Here is a 25,126-nt window from a genome sequence, read left to right on the forward strand (position 1 = left end):
AGTCATCCTATTTTCCAGAACTAGAAATATCGTAATTGAATTAAAGCATTTGCTATTGTAACCTTTTCTAATGTGTAACAATTATATATATATACAGCTTAATATACAATAAGCACAACTATAAAAATAATGTATTTAAATGATATACAAAGTGCACAGATGTATATATACATATAGAAATATTCGATATAGAGGACTGGAGAAGAATTAAGGTAGTAGATACTAAAAAATTCATTTTTTTGAGCTCTGCAGAATCCTGAATAAATCAGTACCTATAAAATTATAGTAACGTTTGAGATCACTTGTTTGTTTGTTTGTTTGTTTGTTTGATGTTGTTGGGGGTGGGGTGGGGCTCCCAGAGAAAGTGTGAGCCATTCGTGTTCTCTGCCAAGGTCCAGAGACCCACTAATCTGAAGTGTGATTCAGGGTGAAACCGCAGTCTTTTGGTTTCCTTTCCCCCTCTCCCTTTGCCGCAGAAGCCAATGATCAGAAGCATTACGCAGGAAGGGTAGGAGGGGCAGGAGGGAGGGGAATTAGAGGGGCAAAATCCCAGAAAAAAATTGTCCTGGGAAAACTCTGCAGGCACTTGCGTCCTGACAGTTCTTTCCCACGGCATCGGGGGCGTGTGGGCTGTCGGTGCCCAGCTAGCCGCCCGCACTCGCCTCCCCTTGCCCAGCTCTGCCCCTGCCACCCGGGTAGTAGGACGGAGCTCGCTCGGGACCGGTGATGCCTGCCCCTTGACTTCCCTTGCACACTTCGAGTTCCGTGAGATCCTCCAGGCGCTACTGCTACTTTACTAGTTACTTCAGTTAGGGGTGGGAGCAAACTGTTGACTCTTCCTTCAAACTTCCACGCCCCCAAAGGCCCAGTAAATGCCCAAGAGGACTTAGAGGCTGGTGTAAACGCCTCGGAAGTCGGACCCCCAACCCCCGGCTGCTTCCTAGGCCAAAACTGTGATCTGGAGCCTTTTGCTTGGAAGGTGAACCAAAAAGAGTGTGTAGCAGTGGGCTTGAGGGAAACTTTTAGGATCATGAAGTCAGGGACTCAGATTCCCCAGTGGTCTGCCACCACCTGGATTCTCCCGCTTCGCTCCTCCTCCGCATATTTTCCAGCACTGACACCCGGGCGGGGGATTTTTGTATCGAATCCATAGGTAGTGTTCTAGGCCCTCGCTCCCGCTTGCCACGATCAGATTACTTTTCACAGACTGAAGCTGCTGGGAGGTGGGTTATTTACTTTTAATTCTTTTATGTATGTTCAGTTCACCTTGTGTGGCTGGGTGTGGAAGGAAGGGAGGGGGTTTTCCAAATGGGGTGGAATTGCCATTCCGTGGGTATTACCCTGCCTGTGGGGTTGGCAGTCCTTGAAGTTTAGCAAGTCTGCAAATAAGTACAGAACACAATAGAGTCCCCCTCCCTTCCTCTCTTTTTTCTTTTCCTGCCTTCAAAAGCCTTCTTCGAGGCTGAAGCTGGGCAGGTCTCCAAAGGTGCAGCAGCCACAACAATCTCGCAGTTCCCAGCTAAGCAGTTGCACAACTTCCAGCAACCCTCTTAGCCGGTTACGAATGAGCTGAAAGCCAGGAACGTCTGAGGAGGCTCCCAATCCTCCTCCCTTCACCCCAGAAATCCAGATACCCCCACCCCCCACCCCCCACCCTCAGATAACTTTTGAGATAAGATCCTTTCTGTTCAACTGTCTGTTGGACCATGGCTCCCTTTGGAAGAAACTTACTAAAGACTCGGCATAAAAACAGGTAAAGTCCAGCGTGTGTGTGCTCGCGAGTTTGTGTAAAAGTGTGTGTGTGTGTGTGTTGTTGTTGTTGTTGTTTTCAGTTAGATTTTGATGAAAATTGTTCTTAGGGGACAAAGGCCTAGGGAGTTAGGTCTTGTATTTATACTTAACTGGTGAGGATATTGTTTCCCTAACAATGACTGCAGTGGCCAGGGCAAGGATCGCGGAAGATAATCATTATTTTAATTCACTTGTCCCTCTTTGGCCATTGTTCCACAGCCAGCATCTCCCAAATCTCTTTGTGTTGCCTGGCATATTTGAGAGTAGTGGGCTGGCAAATCTCATTTTGCTTCAGACAAAATTTTAGTGTGTTATAGGATGAGTTAAATTTTTTATGAAGATATAAGTAAAATTCGTTAACCATTAATTAGAAGGAAAAACACAGAGGCTGATAGAATCCTGAAACAATGCTTTGGCTCCTCTAAAGGAGGGCAATCCTGAAACCTGAACAGTGCCTGAAGTGAAAATGCCCAGTGCAGAAACTTTTCATGAGCTGAATCTTTCAAAATCTTTGCAAACTTTAGGTGATTTTAAGGGCCAAAGGATGATTCAAACAGCTGTCCTCCTTAATCCTTATTAATATTGTAATTTGATTTTATTTCTTTTGCTCTTTCAAGCCTTCGATGTTCATAGTCTAAGTAAATCTCTCTGTTTCTCTGCCTCTCTCTGTCTCACTCTTTCACACACACAGATGCTTTGTGTGCCAATAATGTGTTTCAGTCCTAATAAATGTTTTATTAACATCTCGAATGTTATATTTCTGTGCCAAAAAAAGTGAGAATAACTTTACGCACGGGCTTTACTTTTTAAATATATTTATTTTGGCATAAGGGCTTTTCCACAAATCGTCTCTCAATCATGTCTGTTTGTACTTGTAATTTACTTAGTGTAAATTTAAAAGCATACAATTAGATGCTAGAAAATGATACAATCAAAGTGTCTATGTAGGAATGTAGAGTGACACAACTTTAAAGTAAATTTCCAGTTTAAGTTGTACAGAATGTCTTCTTGAAACATTCTGTTTCTAACTCATTGCCAATGTATTTATGATCTAGTTGACTAAGTTTGCTTAAGAAACTAAAACAGCAGTGATTAATACTTCCAAAAAATTAAATCCATTTTATTTGCTAATAACTTACACCACAAATATGGTATTTCTGGTAATTGATAAAACTATATGGTAAAATACAAATATGTACTTGGGTATTATCAAAAATATGTTAGTGATGAGTCTCAAAAGTAGGTTTGTATTTTAGTACATTAAAAAATTCCACAATACTCCCCTTGTCCACAGGAAATCCTTACTACTTTAAAAATAATTATTCAGTAGCATTATTTGAGCATATTTATTTAAGTGCTACCAAAAGACATTAAAATTACTTTGGGAAAGTTCATGGTTTTATAAGACAAGTTGTATTTCTAGCATACGGATCTTTTTGAATACTTCCCCTGTAGTTTGGGATCGTTGTGCGCATGCGCATGTGTTCATTTTTTTTTTTTGGTTTGTTTTTTATTGTTATAAATTTAAGAATTCTGTCACTGGTATGGCAGATAACAGTGCCCTAAAGCTCTGCATGCACTGCTGTGAGTTTCCCTCGGGGGAGTACATTTCCACTGTCATTACCTCAGTTTTGCCGCCGCAGCGTCTCATCGACTCTGCCCATAAAACTAGTTTTTGCTCAAGGAAGTAGGTAAGTATGCGACTTTTTTATGCAAAATTATGAAAAAAGTGGAAATAAACAACAATAAAAAGTGAGGAATTTCATAGTATTTCAAGTTTCTCTGAGAAAATGGGATGGTGCTCCCAAAGATGATGCTTTATTTTGAACCTGTTTTGGCAAAAGTGGTAACAGGATATCAAGTTCCTCTTATAATTGAGTGCATTCTATTTCCAGATTTGTATTTTGTAACCCTTTAGAAAAATGTAAACCACAGGGGTAGTCAAGTACATACAACTATGTTGTACATATGTTGTATTTCAAATTAAGCAGTAAATAGGCCATGCGGTTTATTGAAATATAATTTGGGTCTATTGTTTTTTTCAGATTAAGTATTGCTATTAATGAGATATTTTTGTTTTCTTCTATTTTATTTTCTACCTTCTCAAAAGTTTCCACTTTTGAGAAGGTAGAAACTTAGTTACATGACTAAGTTACATGTAACTTAGTTACATAACTAAGTTACAAACTTAGTTACATGATTTTACCTTAGTTACAGGTAAAACTTAGTTACATGATTAAGTTTATCTATTTCTTTTACCATATTTGATTCTATAATGAGTTACATAATCCTACTAGGACATGGAAAAAACAAATATCTTTTCTTAAATGACAAGTTTCTATCCTTTCATAGAAAATGTGATTGATAATAAAACACTTTTCTGATAACAGTAAATTCATTCCTGAAACATTGTATAAAATGCCTTGTAGAATGTAAAGGAAGAATTTGAGTAATATATTTGCATACCTCTTGATATATAATCCATGAAACTAAAAGAACCACTTGAACATAATTGCATCCTTGTCATCAGGGAAAATGCAAATTACTAGAAAGAATATTAAGAATTTGAAATCATAAAAAATTGAGAAAGTTTGCTTATTGAACTTCTCAGCATCCTATTCATCCTCTTCATTCTCTCCTCTCTTAGAGTGATATTTAATCATTCAAGATTGAACTACCTGAGATAGGTCTGTAAATATTCTCATTATACATAGATATCTGAGAGTTTTACAGACAGACAAGACACAAATGAAACTTTATGTGGCATAAAAACTTTGCAAAGATGCAAGCTGGGATTTCCGGAGAGGGCGGGGCATTTATGTCTAGTCACCCTTGTGTTTTCCTGCCTAGAACAGTGCCTGACCCACCACGGACCTGTGATAGAGTTGTTTATATAATTTTGTAAGCTGGAATTATCATTTGTACTCAAACCAAAATATAATAATTATTTTATTTTCTAGTCATCATCTGATGTCAGCTGGTATTATATAAAAGGGAATGTTTTATAGAGGTTTAGTTGGCATTTGATATAATTCAAAACCTAGGGAGATAGAAAAATAATTATATGAGCTTGGACACTAAGCTTATTCTACCTTATCAGATTATCTCTTCCAAGTTTAAGAAATTATTTAATTCAAAAATCTGGGAAACAATCTTCAGGAAATTTGAGAGTATGGTCACAAAATGATTGCATGTGAGCATGCAAACCTTTTATGACTTTTATTTCTAAGATACTTAGAAATAAAAGAAATGAAGCCAATCTAAAATTCTTTATGTTTACAATCATAATTGATATTTATTTTCTAAGTGTAGTCATATTTAATAGGAAGAGTAGTTTTCACAAGAGCTTTTGAAAGATCTTATGCAGCTTTTTGTTCAACATGAAGAATAAAATTATTGGAGAGTCTTGATATTTCCTTTTCAATAAACTAGTCAAAGTTCTGAAAAATGTTTTCTAAAAGTCACTAGATATATATTGGTTTTCATATAAAAGCCTAAGAAGCAAATAATGAAGACTAACTTCACTTAGCATTCATATGAACATTCAATAATTGGATTTAGATTATTAACATATTCAAATATTCACATAGGTTTTATTTGTGATCTTTATGTTCCTTCTGCTTTCAAGATAATGGTTGTTTCAAAAACCGGTGCTACTGAATAGCAATCAGCACTGTTGTTAAAGTTCAGAAAGGTAGAATGTCACTGTAAAGCTTTTAGGGATCCTTGCTTGTGAGTCATGATTCCTTGGGGTTTTAATTAATGAAATTTGAGGGCAGAGAATTGGTTGAACTTTTTACCAAACCTTGCTAGAAACAGAAAATTGTCATAGTGAAGCAGCATCTTATACATTTGTTGAAAATTTAGAATAGAATAGTTCATTTAGGCGATTTGTAAGAGAAAGGAAAATTCACAATAATTATGGTGGGATGTAATGCAGTTAGTGTGGCCTTCATAATTATTATCAAGTGCTGCTCAGTCTGCTCTTGACTGTCCGTTGTCTTTTCTCATAGCTATGGACATGGGTCTATCCCAGATGATAGGAAACTCTGTCCTAATAACTTCAGATTAAAATTTGCTAAAATATATTTATAATAAATATATCAGAAATAAAAATTCAGCTCTGTCGTTTATGATTAATACATAAAATGTGTATTAAAATTTGCTTTTGAAGCAATTAAAGCATATCTAGCCAAGTTTAAAAAAAAACAGGCGCTTTAAATTTCTCTTATAAATGCATCATACCGCGAATGCTTCATCAGAAGGAACAATTAAGTTTCTGGTTAGAAGATTTAAGTTTTGCTGGCAGGATGGATATTTTTTCTTAATAATTAGAAGGATAGTAATTCATGAATTCTGCAAAATGGGAAATTATTATGTAGTGTTTTTGTCTAACCTTTATTAAGTATTTTAAATGATCCCCAAACTGGAGTTAGAATTTCAGATATTTGAGTATGTACATCTTCTTAGTTCCCAGGAGTTCCTGAAAGAGATCTCCCCTAATGATACCTGGTAATTTAAGTAGCTACTAGTTGGCAGCAGAGAGCTTGTTAAGAACAATGACTGGAATGCTCCATTCCTGGCAAAAATAGCCCGAGAGCAGTAGCGGTGGTGAAATTGAGCTCTAGGTTAAATCTTGAATTGTTACTCAAACAACTACAGCCAACTTAGAATCTACTACATGAGGTGTATTATTGTGCTCTGTACTAATTCTTGAAATGTCAAGGTATAAAGTTCTTAAATAGATTTTTCTGAAAATAAGTTTTAAAAAGTTTGTAGCTGGTTAACAATTTTATTTATGTAAGTTCTGATTGGTATGTATTTCTAGGAGATTTGATAATAGTGTTAAGTAATTCACAAAAATGTGGCTCTTTTAATTTTAGTTCTGAAAGTGGAAGAAAGTTGAAGTGGGGGTACGAGTTTACCTCTTTCAGGTATGTGTGGGTACCAGTTCCTGAAAACAAATCTCTTTGTCTTTAGCACATGGGTTTTCTAAAGCAAGGCAACATATCTACACCATGTCCGTGCAAAGAAATTCAGTGTACTTCTGTGTTCTAATGTTTTTGTTTGTTTGTTTGTTTGTTTTTAATTTATTTATTTACCTTTTATTCAAGTACAGTTTTCTTTCTTGTATTCCCAGCCCTGCACCCCACCGTGCTCCCCACCCCCCTCCCATCTCTGCCCCCCATCTTAGTTACTGTCCATGTGTCCTTCATACTTATTCATGTGAGTCCATCCCCTTTTACTCTGTGCTTCTCTCCCCTCTACCCTCTGGACCCTGTCAGCTCGTTCTGTATTTCAGTGTCTTTGGTTACATTTTGCTTGCTTGTTTGTTTTGTTGTTTAGATTCCTGTTAAAGGTGAGATCATATGGTATTTGTCTTTCACTGCCTGGCTTATTTCGCTCAGCATAATGCTTTCCAGCTCCATCCATGATGTTGCAAAGGGTAGGAGCTCCTTCTTCCTTTCTGCAGCATAGGATTCCATTGTGTAAATGTACCATAGTTTTTTGATCCAGTCATCGACCGATGGGCATTTAGGTTGCTTCCAGCTCTTGGCTATTGTAAATTGTGCTGCTATGAACATCGGGGTGCATAGGTTCTTTTGGATTGGTGTTTCAGGGCTCTTGGGATATACTCCTAGCAGTGGAATTGCTGGGTCAAAAGGCACGTCCATTTTTAGTTTTCTTAGCAAATTCCATACTGCTTTCCATAGTGGTTTTACCAGTCTGCAATCCCACCTGTTTGTTTGTTTTAAGAGAGAAGGGAAGGAAAGGAGAAAGAGAGGGAGAGAAATATCAATGTGTGGTTGCCTCTCACATGGCTTCCTACTGAGGACCTGGCCTACAACCCAGGCATGTACCGTGAGGGGGAATTGAACCTGGGACTCTTTGATTCGCAGCCCGTGCTCAATCCTTTGAGCTATACCAGCCAGGTGTTATCATGTTTTTTAATGTAAATTTGCTTAAGAGATTTAAAGACATTCCTTTGGTTAAATACACACACATAAAACATTGATTCTTTAAGAATTGATAATTTACTTTATGAAGTAAATTTTCATTTCATTTTCTGGAACCTGTTTCAGTTTCTGGAAACTTTCTAGAGAAAGTTTGCATATTGGTTGGTTATAATGAAATTACTGATGTGAATGGTTACCCAAGGGTAAAGTTAGTACTTTATGTGCATTAAATAGAGCTTTGGGAAGATACTTAGCCCTGACAAGATATTTCAATAATAATAATAATAATCAATGAGAATTAGATATGCTGATCAAGAAAACAAAGGTCTAGGAAGCCCTCTGTTTTTTATAAATAGAGTAACTTAAGATAGTTATAAAAGTTTTTATTGAGTATACCTAGTCTTAGTGAGAGCAGGGACTTTATCTATTTTATTCCTTTCTGGGTCATCTGTGAGTAGGTGCTCAATAAATATTTATATAGTTCAATAAGTTGATTTATCATGTGCTTTACCAAGAGAGTTGATTCCCATACACTACTTGGTTCACAGTAATAGACCAGTGTTTCTGTTGCATGAGTAACCTAAAGAATGAATCCAGAAATTCAAAGTCAACCTCTTTTTATTCCTGATCCTAGCTCAACTCCTCCTTCTTGTCACATGGTGAAGGGACATATCTAACAAATAGATGCTATAAAAGACTACCTGACTTCAGGTAGAAAACAAACCAAGGTAACTCATTCTTCAATAGAGATACTCTTCCTGAACTTCATGCTCCCTAGACAACCAAGTATGTATAAGTGAGGTTTGGCAGACTATGGTGTATGGCTACTGTGTACACCACCGCTGAATGTGAGCATTTCCTCCCTCTCTCGAGAGAATCAGGAAATAGGATAGTGGAACATTTGTTTTCTCACATGAAAGAAGGATTTATGCTCTTTGCATAACTACAGTTATGAGGCAGAAAGAAAAATGTTAGAAATAGGCAAAAAAATATCTTGCTTAAGAATTACAGCTCTTTATTCACATAGACCTTAGGTCATATCTCAGATCTGCCATTACTAGTTGTATGCCCCAGAGCAAATACTTAACCTTTCTAATACAGCAACAACAACAACATGCAAAGTCAAAGCCAAGTTTGATCATTAGAGGGGAGGTTTTTGAAGGAAAAGAATACACAATTATGAATAAAAGTATTGCTAAGGTCATTCTGGGGTTTTGGAAGGTGGCCATGCAAATAAGGCAGCCCTTGTGCTTCCGTTTCATTAGCTCCAGGGTGGATCCACTGTGCTCACACTATTTATAACACTGTGTGCCAAGCCTGCTTTAAATAATTTACACAATGCTTAAAATAATGCTTTGAAGAAGGTTCTGTTATCGTCCCTATTTTACAGACACAGAGGACTGCAACAAGTAAGTGGCAAAGACAAAAATTTAAATCCATACTTTTAAATATGCCATATGAATGACACAATGCTGGGATGTAATGAAATCTCAAAATATTCACTCTTTGTTCAGCCCTGTCAGATTAAAAATGCTATAAAGTATATCTAAGTTTTTAATACTTAAATGGGATGTGATATTTGGGGTTTAAAAATCTCAACCTTGACTTACTAAAACTTCTGTATCGATCACTCATCTCTTTCCCCCCTGTATCTATAAAAAAGTAGATTATAAATTAGTGAATAAAATAAAAAATGAGTCGATAAATGAGTGCATAAATATGCAGACCATCTTGGATCTTGATGAAATATATGACTTCTGAAGTCTTTTAGATTAGTTTCGTGCTTGCACTTTTTTTGAGCCAAATGGCGAGACCATGAATGATTTTGCATAGCGTAGCAGAGCATGATTTTAGGGAAAATTCCCTATGTGTGTCTGTGGAGTTTTGATAATAGGAAGAGATACATATTTTAAATAGGTGAGCCTTTTCTTTAATAAGGTTAGTCTTTTTCAAATATTTAAAGTCTTTTTCATGTCTGAGCTTCTATAATTCTAAAATACCTTCTGCAGATTAGGGTTGTTCTCTCTTTGTTTATCTTTTCAGGATAACTTTAGAAAAAAGAATTCTAAGAGGAATTTGTGTGTGTGTGATTTCATTTTACCTAAAATATAATGTGTTGCCCCATACCCTCCACCATGAAAAAGGTAGCAAAGGTCAATGTGTGTATTTCTACTGATAATTAGATATGATGAGTTTGTAAGTTATAATATCTAAGAATAACTGAGTGTTTAATATCTGCTAAGCAAGTGTGTAAATTTTATGAATTGTTAACTTACTTCTTTAGGAATGGTAAACTCTTGGATTTTGTATTGTCCCAGACATGCAAAGACACAACTCCATTCCTAAGAGATTAAACTCCTAATTGAGAAAACTACATTATAGTTAAATATCTCATGCATGAACTTATTTTTAAATCATTCTTTCATGGGAAGCTATCTTTGAAAGGGTAGATAAAAGCACAATCTTTATAATACAATTAAGAAAATGAAAGTATAATATTTTGGAGTGGAGGAAGGCTTTTTCTCTGTACACTAGGTGCTCAATTAATGTTTTTGATCGACTCCAAGTTTATAAGAGAGAAATAAATGAAGGTTAAGGAAAATAAAAGGAGCATCATTATAATTAGCACTTATTAAACTCCTACAGTTAGATGACAGGCTTGGACAAGACACAATAAGTTATAGAAAAGGATGTAGCATGGGCTTGAATCACACAAAGCTAATAGGACTGACTCAGATAGGATAATCAAAAGAGAAGAATTTGGAAGCAGGCAGAAATGTGGTCTGTTTGATGACAATTTATAATCTTGGTTAGATTGTTAGAAAACAACGTTTTACAACTGAGGAAGTGCAGAGGAAAATGTTAAAGATGTGTTTATAACAGTATTAGACTTGTAGTCAATTGTAGTTAACTGCTACTCATTCTAATTATCATGTTGGATTGGTCAGATTATCAATTCATAGGATTGGGTTATTCTACTACTTTGTTTACCTTTTGAGTTTTAATCCCATTAATGCATATAGTGGTTTAACATCAGCAGATTTTCATGCTCATTGACTCTGTTGTATAACTGGTAGGAGTTTTATGTCTGAGCTAATCAGTATACGGCAAAGTGTACATATGCTTGTTCTCAGCCAGTGACTAAGACATTTCGTCTCCTCAAGTGCCTTTATTTATTCTAATGCTCCTCATTTACTCTGACCTTTTTGAATCCTTCTGGAATTTTCTGCAGTATGGATAACTGAGGGTACTTACAATCTAGTAGCGGGGCATTCATCTGGGGAAACCACAGTCTTTCCTAGCAGGGTCTGAAGATACCTAATTTTAGCTCTGCACATAGGACCCTAATTTTACCTGGATGGTCTGAAGCATGCTATTGAAAAACACAGCTGTTTCTACTGGGTAGACATAAAATAACTATAACCTCACATGAAGAAAAGTTTCACACATTTAGAAAAAGCACTTCCACAGCTATAGGGAGCCTTGGAGAGTCCTTTTCTGGCAGCGTGGGCAGGCACTCACAGCAGCGGACCACACAGCATTAGCTGTGGTTTCGGGGCTGCCTGCTCATCTCCTCTAGTGCTAAAAGTCAGAGAATTTCTCCCTAGGACTATTAATAATAGACATGAGACAGACTAAATTACTTTTTAAGAATATTGATTATTTTTAGTGGCTCTGCTGTTTTGTTAGGAGAACTTGCTATAATCACAGTTCAGAGGATTAAGTAAAATGGCAGCTTGTGGTGTGTAATGCTTTATGAAGTCAGGCATTCTGTTGTATCGCTTTCTTATCTACCTCAACACCTAAAAACAAAACATTCACAAGCTATCCCAGGCTGTCAGATTTGGCATCTACTTGTATATATTTAGCATGCTGTGACTCGACATGAAGGCTATTCAATGATTCTTAAAAATCCAGAAATATTAGTAAATGAACCCCACACGTTGGGGGGGGCATTTAAAAAATTAAAGACAAAGTAGATATGAAGCATACTTTTAAAGAGCTTGCTGATTAGGAGACACACAGACATACTTAAATAATTAGGAAACAAGGCAGACATTTGAAAGCTAACGAAATACATATGTTCAACAGTAAATACGTATTTATGTGCACTGGGCATAAAACAGTGAGAAAGAGAGTCAAGGTCACTACTCATTGAATGTACAGTGCTGTCCTAGACAGGCAAACAATAAATGAAACAATTTGAAACAAAAAATTTCAGGTAGCAGTTACTTTTAGGAGTCAGGACAGAGGCAGAATTTAGAGGATTTCAAAACTGAGTTAACAAGGAGCAGTAGAAAATATCAGGATGAAAAAAGGGGTCAATGATAACCACGGTTTTAGGCCTGAGTAACTGGGAATAGAGTGTGTCACCATAAAGAATAGAAAATAATGGCAAGAATAACTTGGAGAGGGAAGAACATCAGGGTGATGAGTAAAAAAATTCAAGGTGCCATTTGAATGTTTCCAAATAGTCCACCTCCAAACACCTGGTGTTTGGACATGCTGCACCTGTGATGGGACAGCAAAAGCAGCTTTTCAACCAACCTACTTGATACCTCCAACATCCATATGAGGCTGATTAGCGTGGGACATCTTGCACCTGCAATGGGGCTTTAAAGGCAAAACACATTGTTTCCCAGTCAGGGCCCTCAGGCTGACTAATCCTATATTAAACCACCCTGTTTCCATGAAACATTTAGCAGCCATCACTTTAGTGATCCTTTAACCATTGCCTTTGGCTGCAATGACTTCTAACCACGGTCATCACTTCCATGGGGTTGTTCATTTCTTCTGTTTAAAGACCATGTTGTTATTATCTTTGTATCCCTTAGAGAATCAGACTGAGAATCATTGTGTAGGTACTGGAGTTCGAAGAATGTTTTAGTATTTAAATAAATTAAAACTTAGGTTTTTGGTGCAGATAAATCATCTAGGTCAGAAGTTGGCATTTTTTATGTGTAAACAGACACATAATAAATATCTCAGGTTTTCCAGCCATAATATTATTTTCTCAAATACTTAGCTCTGTCAATATAGTGTGAAAACACCTGTAGGCCATGCATAATTAAATGGGCATGACTATACTCCAATAAAACTTTATTTACCAAAAAATGTGGTGGAACTGTTGTGACTACTAGGCCCTGATTGATTAAGAAATTTCCTTCATTTATCTCCCATTTACAATCCCATCTCCCAAGCTTCCAGCCCACCACTATTCCAAAAATGAAAGAAACATTTAATATTGATGTTAGGCACGTAGACATCAAAGATGAAAGACTCAGTCCAGGACCTGACTAAAAAACTATAAAAAGATAGATGTAGAATTTCCATTACAGAATGTCACTGGGTTCTGTAAACACATCAACAATGGAAATCTGTTTCTATCTGGCGTGGTAGAATTTGTGTTATTTAGAGAAGGTAAGGAAGTTTTCCTAGAGGAAGCGATATTTGAAGATGAGTAAGAGTTAGTCCGATGGAGAAGAAGGAGGAAGTGTGTTTCAGGCCAAGGAAACAGGTTGTAGAAAAGCCCAGAGTGAAAACAAAAATATGACAATATAGTCAATCCAAGGTATATGTGACAATCAGGTTGCCCTCATATTAGACCTGTCAGAGGCCAGCAGAAAGTTAGGAATCATTGGATGAATATGCATCTTAAAGAGTACTTGGCTATGAATTGGAGTCATCACATCATGAAAGGAATCTTAGGATAAGGGGGAAGAGACAGACTGGGGGTAGGGAGGAAGGGGGTGAGACAGAGAGAGTGGGGAGGGGGTCAGATGGAGAAGAAGGAAAGGTTAAGTGATTAAAATAAAGGACTTGGAAACCATGTAAGGATTTTAATCAAGGAGGGTACACATGCAGACTGAAGTTTAAAAGGGCAGTCTGCCAATATCATGGAGCACACATGTGAGTGGGCAAGAGTTGATAATATAATTTTAGTATCTGACTACAGAAATCTGTTGTAAAAGGGAAAGCTATCTAAATTGTAATGGTGATAGAAATGAGGATACATATTTTAAAATTTGGAGGGAAGAATAATATAACGGGATGAGGGAGAGAGAGAAAAGAATCAGATGACTCCGAGTTTACAAGCTTGAAAGACAGGACGGGGGCGCCATGGTCATGTTCAGTAAGATGGGCAATCAGGAAACAGAAAAGTTTGGGGAATGAGAGGAGTAGATGATGGGTTAGTTTTGATGGGTCGAAACTGAAGTGTCTTGGACTATACAAACATAAATATCAAGTAAACATGCAAAAAAGGAAGTTGGGAATAAGGGACTAGAGTTCAAGTGCAAAGTAATTTGGATTTGGGAACTATTATATAATTGGTTGATAAAGTTGGGGGTGATATTACAGTCACTCATAAAATGTGTATAGCGAAACAAGAAATGAGTCATGAAAACCCAGGGGATGCCAATTATATCAGTTACCACTTACTGCATAATAAAATATCCTAATAATCAGTAGTTGAAAACCAAATTTTATTATTTGTGAGGATTTGGGGGGTAAACTGGGGTGGTTCTTCTGCTGGTTTCTCCCGGGTGCTCTCATGAGGAGAGGATTGGCTGAGGATGAGGTGCAGATGGGACAAGTGAGATGGCTGGGTCTCTCTCGTCACCCGGTCTTTCACCTCAGGCTTTTTCATCAAACAACAGCCTCCGTTCAGCTACAAAGAATCTGTGTCTACTCCTGCATGACTCCTACATCTACTGAGTGTGCAGAGGAAGCAAGACTCATTCAGGGACGGAGACACAGAAGCTAGAAAGGTGAAGGAACAGGAGACTGAACTCAAGAAATCCAGCAATTGATTGCTGCAGGGATGGGAGAGAAAGGTCACAATGCGTAGCGTTACCGACAGGTCAGGTCAGCTCAGTGCTGAAAATGGCTGTTGGATTTGGCAGTTAGGAGTTCTCTGATAAACCTAAGAAGAATTCTGTCTGTTGGGGGTGGATGAGGGTATAGGTCATCTTATGATGGTGTGCTGTTGTTCCTGTAAAAGTGACAAACTAGAGAAAGTGGCTGTGGATTGCTATTTGGGTTTGTGACGAAGGGATGAGTTGAATATGTGGTCAAATGCTAGTTGTTACAAAGTGTCAGGTTAGTATGAAGAACCAGAGGAAAATGCAGAAGATAAAAAGAGGTTAACAGACATAAAAGATAAAGCAAATTTCTTCACAGGTGGAGGCTGTGAAATTCAGAGAATATTAAAGAGTTTAAAATGTTGGAAAAGTAAACGGATAGAAGATACACTTGACACAAATAAACAGTGTTTTTCCCTTATCGATCATGGTTTCAGTATCTCCTTTTTCTTAACAAAATGACAGGGCAGGCACTGGTATATTTTGTTCTTACAAATTATTAATTTATTGTTGCCTTTGGGTAATTTATCTATGACTAAAGTGAAGAGCTAATTATTTCAGATAAGTTCCCAATTGGAGCTCTCCCATTATTACAGTTTGCTACAAAGATTGTTCAGAAAGTGGAGATCGGGCACAAAGGAGTTCATCTTGTACTTTCAGCTATCCAATGGGATAATTCAAATTCTTACATATTTCTAGTGCCATTCAAATATGCCGACATATCTCAGGATACATTTAGAGAGGGAATATTAAGTTGCTGCAGGCAGATACAAGTCAAAAATTACCATCATTAGGAAATATCTTTCAGTGAGAAAGCAGAACCAGCTAGGGACTTAGCTGCCAACAGGAACACAGATGCCAAACATTGACATAACTACATCTATCATTAAACTAAATATTCAGCCAAGGTAACTTTCCTTTAGTAAATATGCTTATGCTTTGTTGTTTGAAATATTTCTTGACAAAGTACAAATCAATAAGGAAACTTAGGCTATTTGCCAGGCACAGGTAACACTGGAAAATAAGCACTAGAATTTCCAATGAGATTGTATATTTTCTCAGCATTTCATCAGGCAAATACTACAGGTTAAATATTTGCATTTTGATTATAATCAATTTCCGGAATCTGAACTATGAGCTTTGTTTACTTAACCTCACTAGTCTCCAATACACATTCTTTATACATCCCTTCCCCTTTTCTCTGTTAATGAGAATTATTATCATGGCTTTTCTATAATTATGGGATGTCTAGGGTTTTTCTTATCCTCCATGACTGGCACATGTTATTACTTCCTAGAAAATTAAGATGGCACTACTAGAGTATGTAATAGTGATTGTTATATGTGTGTGTGTATATACACATATATGTGAAATTTTTATTTTCAGGGTAATTTTAATTCATTTTTGACTGTTACGATTTTTCATAGAACATTTGATTTTCTGAAGGACTCCAATTTGAAAACTATTTTTAATTGAATTTATTGGCGTGATCTTGGCTAATAAAATTCGATAGGTTTCAGGCGTACAATTCTATACATCATCTCTATATTATATTGTGTGTTCACCACCCCAAGTCAAGTCTCCTCCTGTCACCATGTATTCCCCCTTTTCCCTCTTCTACCTTGCCCCACCCCTGTTTCCCTCTAGTAACCCCCATATTGTTGGCTGTGTCTGAGTTTTTTCTCTGCTTAACCCCTTCTCCTTTTTCACCCAGCCCTCCAATCTCCACCCCCTCTGACAGATGTCAGTCTGTTCTCTGTTGTCTATGAGTCTGTTTCTAATTCATTGTTAGTTTATTTTGTTCATTAGATTCCACTTATAAGTGAGGTCATATGGTATTCATTTTTCTATGATTTGCTTATTTCATTTAGCATAATACTCTCCAGGTCCATCCATGATGTAAGAATCCCTTTTTCATAGCTGAGTAGTATTCCATTATGTAAATGGATCACAGCTTTTTTTTATCCACACATCTACAATAAAGTGTTAATGATTTGTGTTTAGTGAAAGCTGTTTAATAGCATTACTTTTCATCAAAACAGTGATTCATATTTTCTTAGTGCCCTAAGAAAGATGTATTATTTCTGGCTCAGAGGTTGTGTGATTTTCTCTTCCAGGGGCTGTAGCTCTGCGGTCCCCCCAAATATCAAAATGTTATTTCAGAAGCCACTTGCCACACTGTGAGGAAAATAACCAGAGTGAGCTTGTGGTCCAGCCCTGCCTCACTATTTGCTTGCTTTATTAATTGTAACTTGCTTAAACTTTGCTGTGTGTGTGTCTGTGTGCACGTGCTCATACATGCATGCACGTGCTCATACATGCATGCACACACACACACTTCAAAGAAATACAATTGAAACTGTCATTTAACATTGTCTTTTCTATTTTATGTATAGTGCGGAGGGGGGGAACTTCCTCCACCCTTTTGTTGTCCCTGGTAGGTCTGAAAGTTAAACTGACACAAATTAACAGGAAAAGAGGATATACATTTATTGCAAGTTTTGCAAGCCTGGGGGCCTTTCTAAGAAAACAAAGAGCAAAAAACGGTTAAACTTGTGAATTTTTATGCTAGGTTGGATGAAGAGTGGACAATGGTGAAGAAGTACAATAAGTCAAATAACACGAAGGAAGTGCAGTAAACTGCAGGAAACTTAGAAAGTCTCCTTTGTTGGATTCTTCTGTTCTTTTGTCTTCAGAGATAATTGTGCTCCTTCCTCCAGGTATAGAGAGGGCACCTCTCACATAAAAGTGTCATGACCTGTTTCACGAGATAGGCGCAGGTAGAAAGTCTGAGTGAGCCTCCTCCTTCTCTCATTTTCTCGATTCTGTATGCTAAATGTATTCAATATACCAAGGTGCCATATTTAGGGCTATTGTGCCCTGAATCTCATTAAACATATTTGCTTCATTCCAAATGCCATCAGTTTTCCACAGTACAGAAAATAGCCCAAGCACACTTAAAATTGATAGAAAAGGTCAATGTAACTTTTACAGGCTGAAAGAATGGGGAACACACTGTGCTTTAGACAAAAAATTACATTTGTGAACAATTCTCTAAAACTTAAAAAAGACCTGTAACTCTCTCATAGGTTGTTATTCAATATCTATTCTTTCAAAACTTAGAATGTTTTCTGTACATCAGCATCTTTTATGGAGTTCTGTGTAATCATTATTTGGTTACATAAAAGAGATAATATTGTAATTTTTTATTAAATAGTGGTGGCTTGTGTGAATAATGACATTGCATTTGATATAGTAAAGAAAATTGCTAAATCTGTGCATTGCAAATGTTTCTTGTAAATCATGAATTTTGTGGGATGCCATACCAACAAAGTCAAGTAAGTTTAGGAAATACTATATACTAGCTTTATTTTCCTTTTCCTGGGGTATTACCATGTAACATTAGCACATTAAATGCTCTAAGAATCCACAGTGAAAACCTTTTTCACCTTGTTTACCCAGGAGTCAGAAAACTTTTTTTTCTGATAAAGGGTCGGATACATATTTTAGGGGTTATTAGCCATAAGCTCTCTCTCTTAGCCACTAAGTTTTGTTATTGCATTGTGAAAACAGTTGTAGAATATGTGTAAATGATGAGTATGCTTGTGTTTCAATAAAACTTTATGGACAATGTGTTGGGAACCACTCTGCCTGGTTTTAGGAGTTGTAACTGCCCTCCATGACTAAGGCTGAATGGGCAACCTCCGGAATGCAAGCCACTAAGGAGACAAAGCTTGTCCCCTTCCCCCAGTGCTTGGTCAGTTAGCCTAAGCCAAACATGATCTCTTGGGAGGCCATCATGGACGGACTCAGGGGGGGCTGCAACAAAGAGGGAGTGATGGACCCTCCTCCCCCTGGCTATTCTGACATAGCCTGAGTCCCCATTTCCATCTGGGAGAAGCTCTTCCTGGCTCTAATCCACTTAAGCCTAAAAACCTATGATAGGGAAGGTGGTACAGCCCTTTGTGGGCTAGAGCGGGATCTGCGATGATCAGGCATAAGAAAGAATATGGAGAATCCTGTGAAACCTGCTTTGTTTAGAATGCTCTCATTTAAATGATAAGAGTCCAAGCAAGAAGTTTGTTCCTCAAAGTTTTATGGCTCTTTAGCTATCTCACCCTGACTGAGAATAAGCCTTCATAGTTCTTTGAGTGCTATCTATAGTTTGATCCTTGCCTGTATTCTTGTGCAAACGAACCCAGTAAAAGCCCCTTGAGGAAGGGGCTCTTGGCCCTTCTCCTTTGAGGGATCGGCCACATTTCCTCCCCAAGCAGATCATGTCTTGATAGTTTTACTTTCATCCATGGAGGATGGGGGACTTTGCAGGCAAAGTTGCCCCCACAACAATGAAATTTGAATCATATAATTTTCATGTTTTAAAAATAATTATTCTTTTGATATTTTAGAAGTATTAAAATGTGAAAACTACTCTGAGTTGATGGGCTATATAAAAATAGGCAGCAGACCTAGATATGAGAAAACTTTATGTCCTAGAGACTTTGTTTAAACCAATTTTAAAAATCTTTTAAAAATATGAATTGAATGGGCAATTTAATATTTTATTCAAGCATCTACAAAATAACTGCAAGTCAATTTTATAGTTGCTGCTTAACCAGGTAAAAGAATTAAGAGTCTGTGTAATGGCAAGCCTTCAGATTTCTAAAAACATCAGTTATTGAATATTGCATTGATAGTTGATGTTGTGTGCATTGACAGTGTATTGAAGTAGGTGATAATCTGTTTGCTTGTATATTTTTTCTCATGATGTTATAAAATCCTGTTCATATATCTGACTCTGATTTGCTTTCTCATTTTCAGAGACAAAACAATGAAATATGTTGATTATTACAGTAAACTTAATAGAGAATTCATAAATGATTCCATTCAATTCTTATTTATCCAAAGTATTATTATTTTTTGATATTCTTGTTTTTCCCCACTTTCCACTGAAAGTAGTATTGAACAAGTCCTTAATCTTTTGTCCCTCAGTTTCCTAACCCGTAAAATGAATTTGATATTACGGCTTATCTGATAGGGTTCTGATGAAAAATAAATGAGTTAATATGTATAACAATGCCTGATACGTACTAAACATTCAATAAACATTTATTATCTGATGTATGCTTTCACACAAACCCATCTTCTCCCCAGTCACTTTGTTGTTTCTTATATACCTGTTCCTTAACTCCCAGGCCCACACATTATCATGTTGTCGCAATTTCAAAGGGCTGTCCTTACTGACAAGATCCAAGTCAGCATCCTGTCCCAAATTAAATCTCTTGAGGTTCTTTAACTTAATCTGATATTCCACAGAGGGTTACGAGAACTGAGGATGACTTGGAGATATAGAGACTGTCTATGTCTTTTTATTATTTATTAAATATTACATAATTTTTATTCTTTTTATTTTTTGAAATTTTATAGCACATTTGTACAGAGTATAGTATTATTTCAATAATGTTGAGCACAGTCTTGAAATTTTCAACTCTCTTTCTCACTAGACATACTTTCTCCTCCTAGCTGTATCACAAATTCTTGAACATAAAGACCATCTTATCTTCTATATCATTTTCTCCTCAGCACTTGTTCCCATTTGCTAAAACTATAGTTCCATTGACAAATAAAGCAAGTTGTAAAAATTTATATACCATAATACAAAATGAACCATTTATTTAGTGGGTAAATAAATAAGAGTGGATTCAATTGATTTACCTAGGACTTTGTTTTGTTTCTAATTATATGTTCAAGCTTTTATTTTTACCAATTTTGTCTCTAAATATCTGTTTGTGTTTGGATCATCACTTTTTCCTTATTATAAAGCCACCCAATTGTATTATACAAAATATAATTTTTAACATAATAATGGTGAAGTTAAGTAATTTATTAGCTAAACCAATTATATTTATACTGTGATAATCTTGATTACAGGGAAAACATGCTAATAAATTTTGAAGTATAATCTTGAAGTAAGAGCGACTTCAAATATGATCTTTCAGTCTGAAAATAGCTGAGACATATAATTTAAACCTTTAGCATCCAAACTGATTATTTACAGCATCCTCAGCATTTTAAATTTTGAAATTGGTATAGCGGGTTTGTATGCTTGTTACAGAACAGAGATCCAAGGCGGGGGCAATATTTGGCCCACCCAGGGATGCCAAAAACTGTTACAGAAAACAGGGCCCCCTCCCAAGGGCAGTATACTAATACCTACTGTGCTCATTCGTCTGTCCACTGTTGGAGGAAAGACATCTCTCAATGCCAGAGATTTGTGAAAAGGAAAAGAAAGGTTTATTTAAAGCTATACAGACTTAAAGTAGTGACCCAATGTTCCCATTAATATCTCAAAGTCCTTTAGGATACCTGCAGTGCTTCCTTCTCCCCCTGCACTAATTGAGGGTGCCGAATCTCAGGAAAAGAAGCACATGTCTGTGTTTCAGGCCGCTGGCACCATGAGCTCTGTCGCTGCCCAGGCAGGATCTCCAATTAATCCAAAGGCATGTGTCACCTTCTCACGACCCACTGACAAGAATTCTTTGTACCCATTTTCCAGGCAAAGCCTCTCCTGCTTCCCAGGCCACGAGGCCAAATGGAGCACCCCAAAGCCACGTGGGCCTCTTCTACCAGAGCTGCAGGGGTCTGCACTCTGGCCAAAACCACATGATTCTTCTCTCTCACATGCCTGTGGGAGTCCCCAATCTGGCTGAAAGTGCATGGTTCTCTTTATCCCCAGCTGCAGAGATCCCCACTCTGGCAAAGCCACATGGTACTCCTCCTCACATGGCCAAGAGGAGGTCCGAACTCTGCCAAAACCGCGTGGCTCTCTCTCACTTGGGCAAGAGAGGGTCCTCACTCTGCCCCAAACTGTATAACTCCCTCCCCAATGGCTACCCCATCTGCCTTTAAATCCCAGCACCAGTCCTCCTCTGCAGCCCCATTTCCGACTCCTCCTACAATTGGTTACACCTGCCAGGACTCTCCTATTCCCCCAGCCTTACTGGGCCACCATAGTGAGTGAGTCCAGGCAGGTGTGGCCCCATGGTGTGGAGCCAATCAACTCCAAGCTTTCACGCAGGCGCTGTAACTCAGGGGACCAGCCCCCAGTTACATCCTGGTAGAAGTCACTCCCTTCTTCCTGGCTCAAAGCATGACCACAGCTATTTAACATATCTATGAAACCAGTTAAAAGTTACAGATATGTTAAATGACCATTCCATAGGTTAGCTATGAAACTACTGCTATGCAAAACATCTCTCAATGGCCCTACTTCTTTTGTCCCTTCCCCTAAATGACACCTGTTGGGGAGAGTTAAGAGGTGAGGACATCTTATATGTCTTTCTAATATTTCCTGGACACCTTGAGTTCTGGACCCTATTCCAAATCCCTTTTTGGGGGGACCCTCTTGGTTGCGCCCTGTTACATACTCAAATAAATACTGGTTTATAACATTTGACAGAACTTAATATAGTAAATTTGCTCTTTATTCTTGCTCATCTTTATTCTTTAAAGAATTATGTGCTTTGATTTAAAGCAAAGTGAATTTCTACAAGGTACTGTGAGCTTTGAGCCTGAGATAAATATACTGACATGAAATTCATTTTTATTGTTCCCATTCCAAATCATCATTTCTAAACCTTGTATTGTTAAGATATTCTGGCTGCAGGTAATGAGCTAAAAACTGGGGTTTTAAATACACTGGAAATCATTCTCTGTGAAACTTCATAACTTATTTGCTTAAGAGGTTTTGAGAAAAGACTGCACAAAAAAGGTTTTCATAACTTCTCAGTCATCCATCTTTTCCATTAAAAATTTGTCTATTGTGGGGGGTTAATTTGCTTCCTGCTGGATCAGAATCTCTCTGCAGGAACAGTTTTTTCCTTGTATTGTTATTTTGTATTACATGTTCAAAACACAGAACACATAAACAAATACTGTATGTTGTACTAATTATGGCTAAGCCTTGCTATGGCTTTGAATTGCATAGTAATATTAGGGTAACTTGTATCTTTTGAGGAATATAAATGTGTTTTGATATTAAATGAAAATTCGAATGACATTAATTGTATTATGTGTTAAGAAAATATGAGGGACACGATTCTCATTACCCTATGGAATGAGAAGTTTGCAAAGCTTCTTATTTTCAACGGCATGCAAAAAAATGATTACTACGGTAAACTTAATAGAGAGTTTTATTTTGTTTATTTATATTTATTTTCAACTGCATGCCAAAAATCTAGCAGTATCTTAACTTGACCAGAAGACTGACAAATGTAAAATATTAGCAGCCTTTGCTTTCTAGTCAGCCATCCAAAAGTACAAATAACAAGATTTTTAAAAATGTGCATTTCCCATATCAATTCATTTGAGTAAGACTGACTTCAGGACAGTGATACAGTGCAGACTGTCTTCTGAGTAACCAAAACAAGATAATGTAGTATTCAGTGTGGTTTTACTGCTAAGGAATCTTTAAAGGCTGTTTCTGACTTACCCAGGCGCAGCTTACCTGCCTACAATGCCTCCAACACTTACTAGGTGATAGCACAGGGTTTTTTGTTTTTTTTTCTCTCTCTCTCTCATCCTATTTCCCAGTTGTCTCTGGGAACTTCCCTTTCACCCTTTAAAAACTACAGATATTATCTTGGCTTCCTCTTCACCCAAACTCTGTGTGCCTAGAAATCCCCATTGCTAATCTGGTCTTCATTCCCTCTGTTCAGGGCAAAATAGACTGCAAAGAAGGCGGAAAAGAGAAATACAGTGAAAACCTTTCTGCTCAGGCCAGTCCTGTGGGTTCCTGGCACCACACTGGTGCCCTTGACCATAACCATCATGTCATACTTTCTGCATGTTTTTTTTACCCCACAGTTCACTCCCCATCTTTGGCAACCAGATGCTCAAATATTATTTCTTAGTGAAGAATAGAGATTTACTAGTGTGTGAATGTAAGTTTTTTTCCTGAACTAAAATTAACCCTACTCCAGATAGAGTTTGTTTCTGTAGCATCTCAATGCAAATATCAGTATTTCTTAGGAACAGCTCTGGGATCTGCAGTGGGATTCCAGTCGTGTAGGGTGAATAACAACAGGAATAAAACTGGTTAGAGGTGAAAGGAGAAAAAAAGGTCCATGTATGTTCCATTCGATAGAGCGTCACCTTCCATCATTTATTTTAGACCCCTTGAATTTGGAAATGTCTCTCTTTTTGTAAATTTTGCTTTTATATATTTTACCATTAGTTTATCTAGAAAATGTAGGAAAAAATGGAAAGGGTGAAGCTACAATGAAAGTATGTTTGTAAATCTGGAACAGCATTACTCAGTGGCATGAGTACTGACATTTTAGGCTGAATAATTTTTTGCTGCGAGGACCCTGGTCTGCGCATGGTAGGATGCTGAAGTTTCTGGCCTGTGTGTGTCCACTAGATTCTAGTAGCACCCCTAGATTAGATGTGAGAAAGAAAATGGTCTCCACACTTTGTAAAATGTCTCCTACTGGCAAAATCATTCCTGGTAGAGAATCATTGATTTAGAAGAAGAGAATCTTCAATTTAAAGAATAAGTAATGGTGATTTAAAGGAAACAGAAATCTTTGAGTGGTGGGCAAGGAGAACTTGGATACTCCTCACCCCCACCAACCTTCACAGTTCTTTACCCTTCCATCCGACGTATCCTACCATTAGTCTCCAGGTAAAGGTGACACCGACAGCTTGGAACTGAAAAGTTCTAACTTTTGATTTCCAGCCCTAGAATGTGGTCCTACAGGGAGTCAAGCAGTAAAATGATTTTGCTTCAATTCATTCCTATACATGGCAGCTAGAATGCATCAGAATCATACTGTCCAGGCTGGTCTAAGAAATAACTGTATCATAAATTCTACAGGAAAGTGCATTCTAAAGTTAGAACATTTTCTATACATATCTGTAGATTGCATCATAACATAGGTTCTGAAGGTAAAAATGCATTCAGAGGTTCAAACATTTTTCATAAATATCTATAGCTTACATTCTCATGCTCATATACAGGCATTTAAAAATAATGTAATTATTATTAATTAATAATTTATCATTTTAATGATTCCCATTGGTTTAAAACTAGAGTTTAATATGAGATATTTGTCCTGATAATTTTATTCATTAAATTTCAATTAAACTCTAATGTCTACTATATATGTATATATGTGAAGAAATGATGCCCTTCATTACATTCTCCTGTGTCCGAAATTCACTTCCTTTTCCTCTTGACAACTGAGTAAACATGGCCAAATATTGTCTGTCTATCTCTGTCATTACACGAAATCCTTTACATTTTATGGGATCTTAAATTTGCCATTGAAATATCATATTCAGTATTTTACTTTAAAACTTAAAATATAAATAGCTGACTTGTTCCCTAATGCTTTGTGCATAGTGGTTACTCAGTGGAAATTTGTGAAGAAATATTTTATGAATGTTTCATTTGTATTTATAAGCCAAATCATCTTAATTCTATGTAATTGTTTTATAGGCATTAAATTATTTATC

The 25,126-nt window shown here is 37.0% G+C and overlaps 1 protein-coding gene across 2 annotated transcripts in view; it reads left to right on the forward strand.

Annotated features, from left to right (window-relative positions):
- Positions 1-637: 637 nt before the first annotated feature.
- RASSF9 (Ras association domain family member 9) overlaps positions 638-25,126 on the forward strand; it is a 33,908-nt gene continuing 9,419 nt past the window's right edge. The window contains exons 1-2 of one of the 2 annotated variants that reach the window (XM_037028448.1): positions 638-1,753; positions 6,675-6,725. In XM_037028448.1, coding sequence (XP_036884343.1) covers positions 1,707-1,753; positions 6,675-6,725 — 98 coding nt within the window. In that variant the 5' untranslated portion in view covers positions 638-1,706. The remainder of the gene's footprint in view (positions 1,754-6,674; positions 6,726-25,126) is intronic. The other variant, XM_037028449.1, reaches the window with a different exon arrangement.

Source organism: Sturnira hondurensis, unplaced genomic scaffold (genome assembly GCF_014824575.4).
Source record: "Sturnira hondurensis isolate 20B ecotype Veracruz unplaced genomic scaffold, ASM1482457v3 Scaffold0019910, whole genome shotgun sequence".
Lineage (NCBI taxonomy): Eukaryota > Metazoa > Chordata > Mammalia > Chiroptera > Phyllostomidae > Sturnira > Sturnira hondurensis.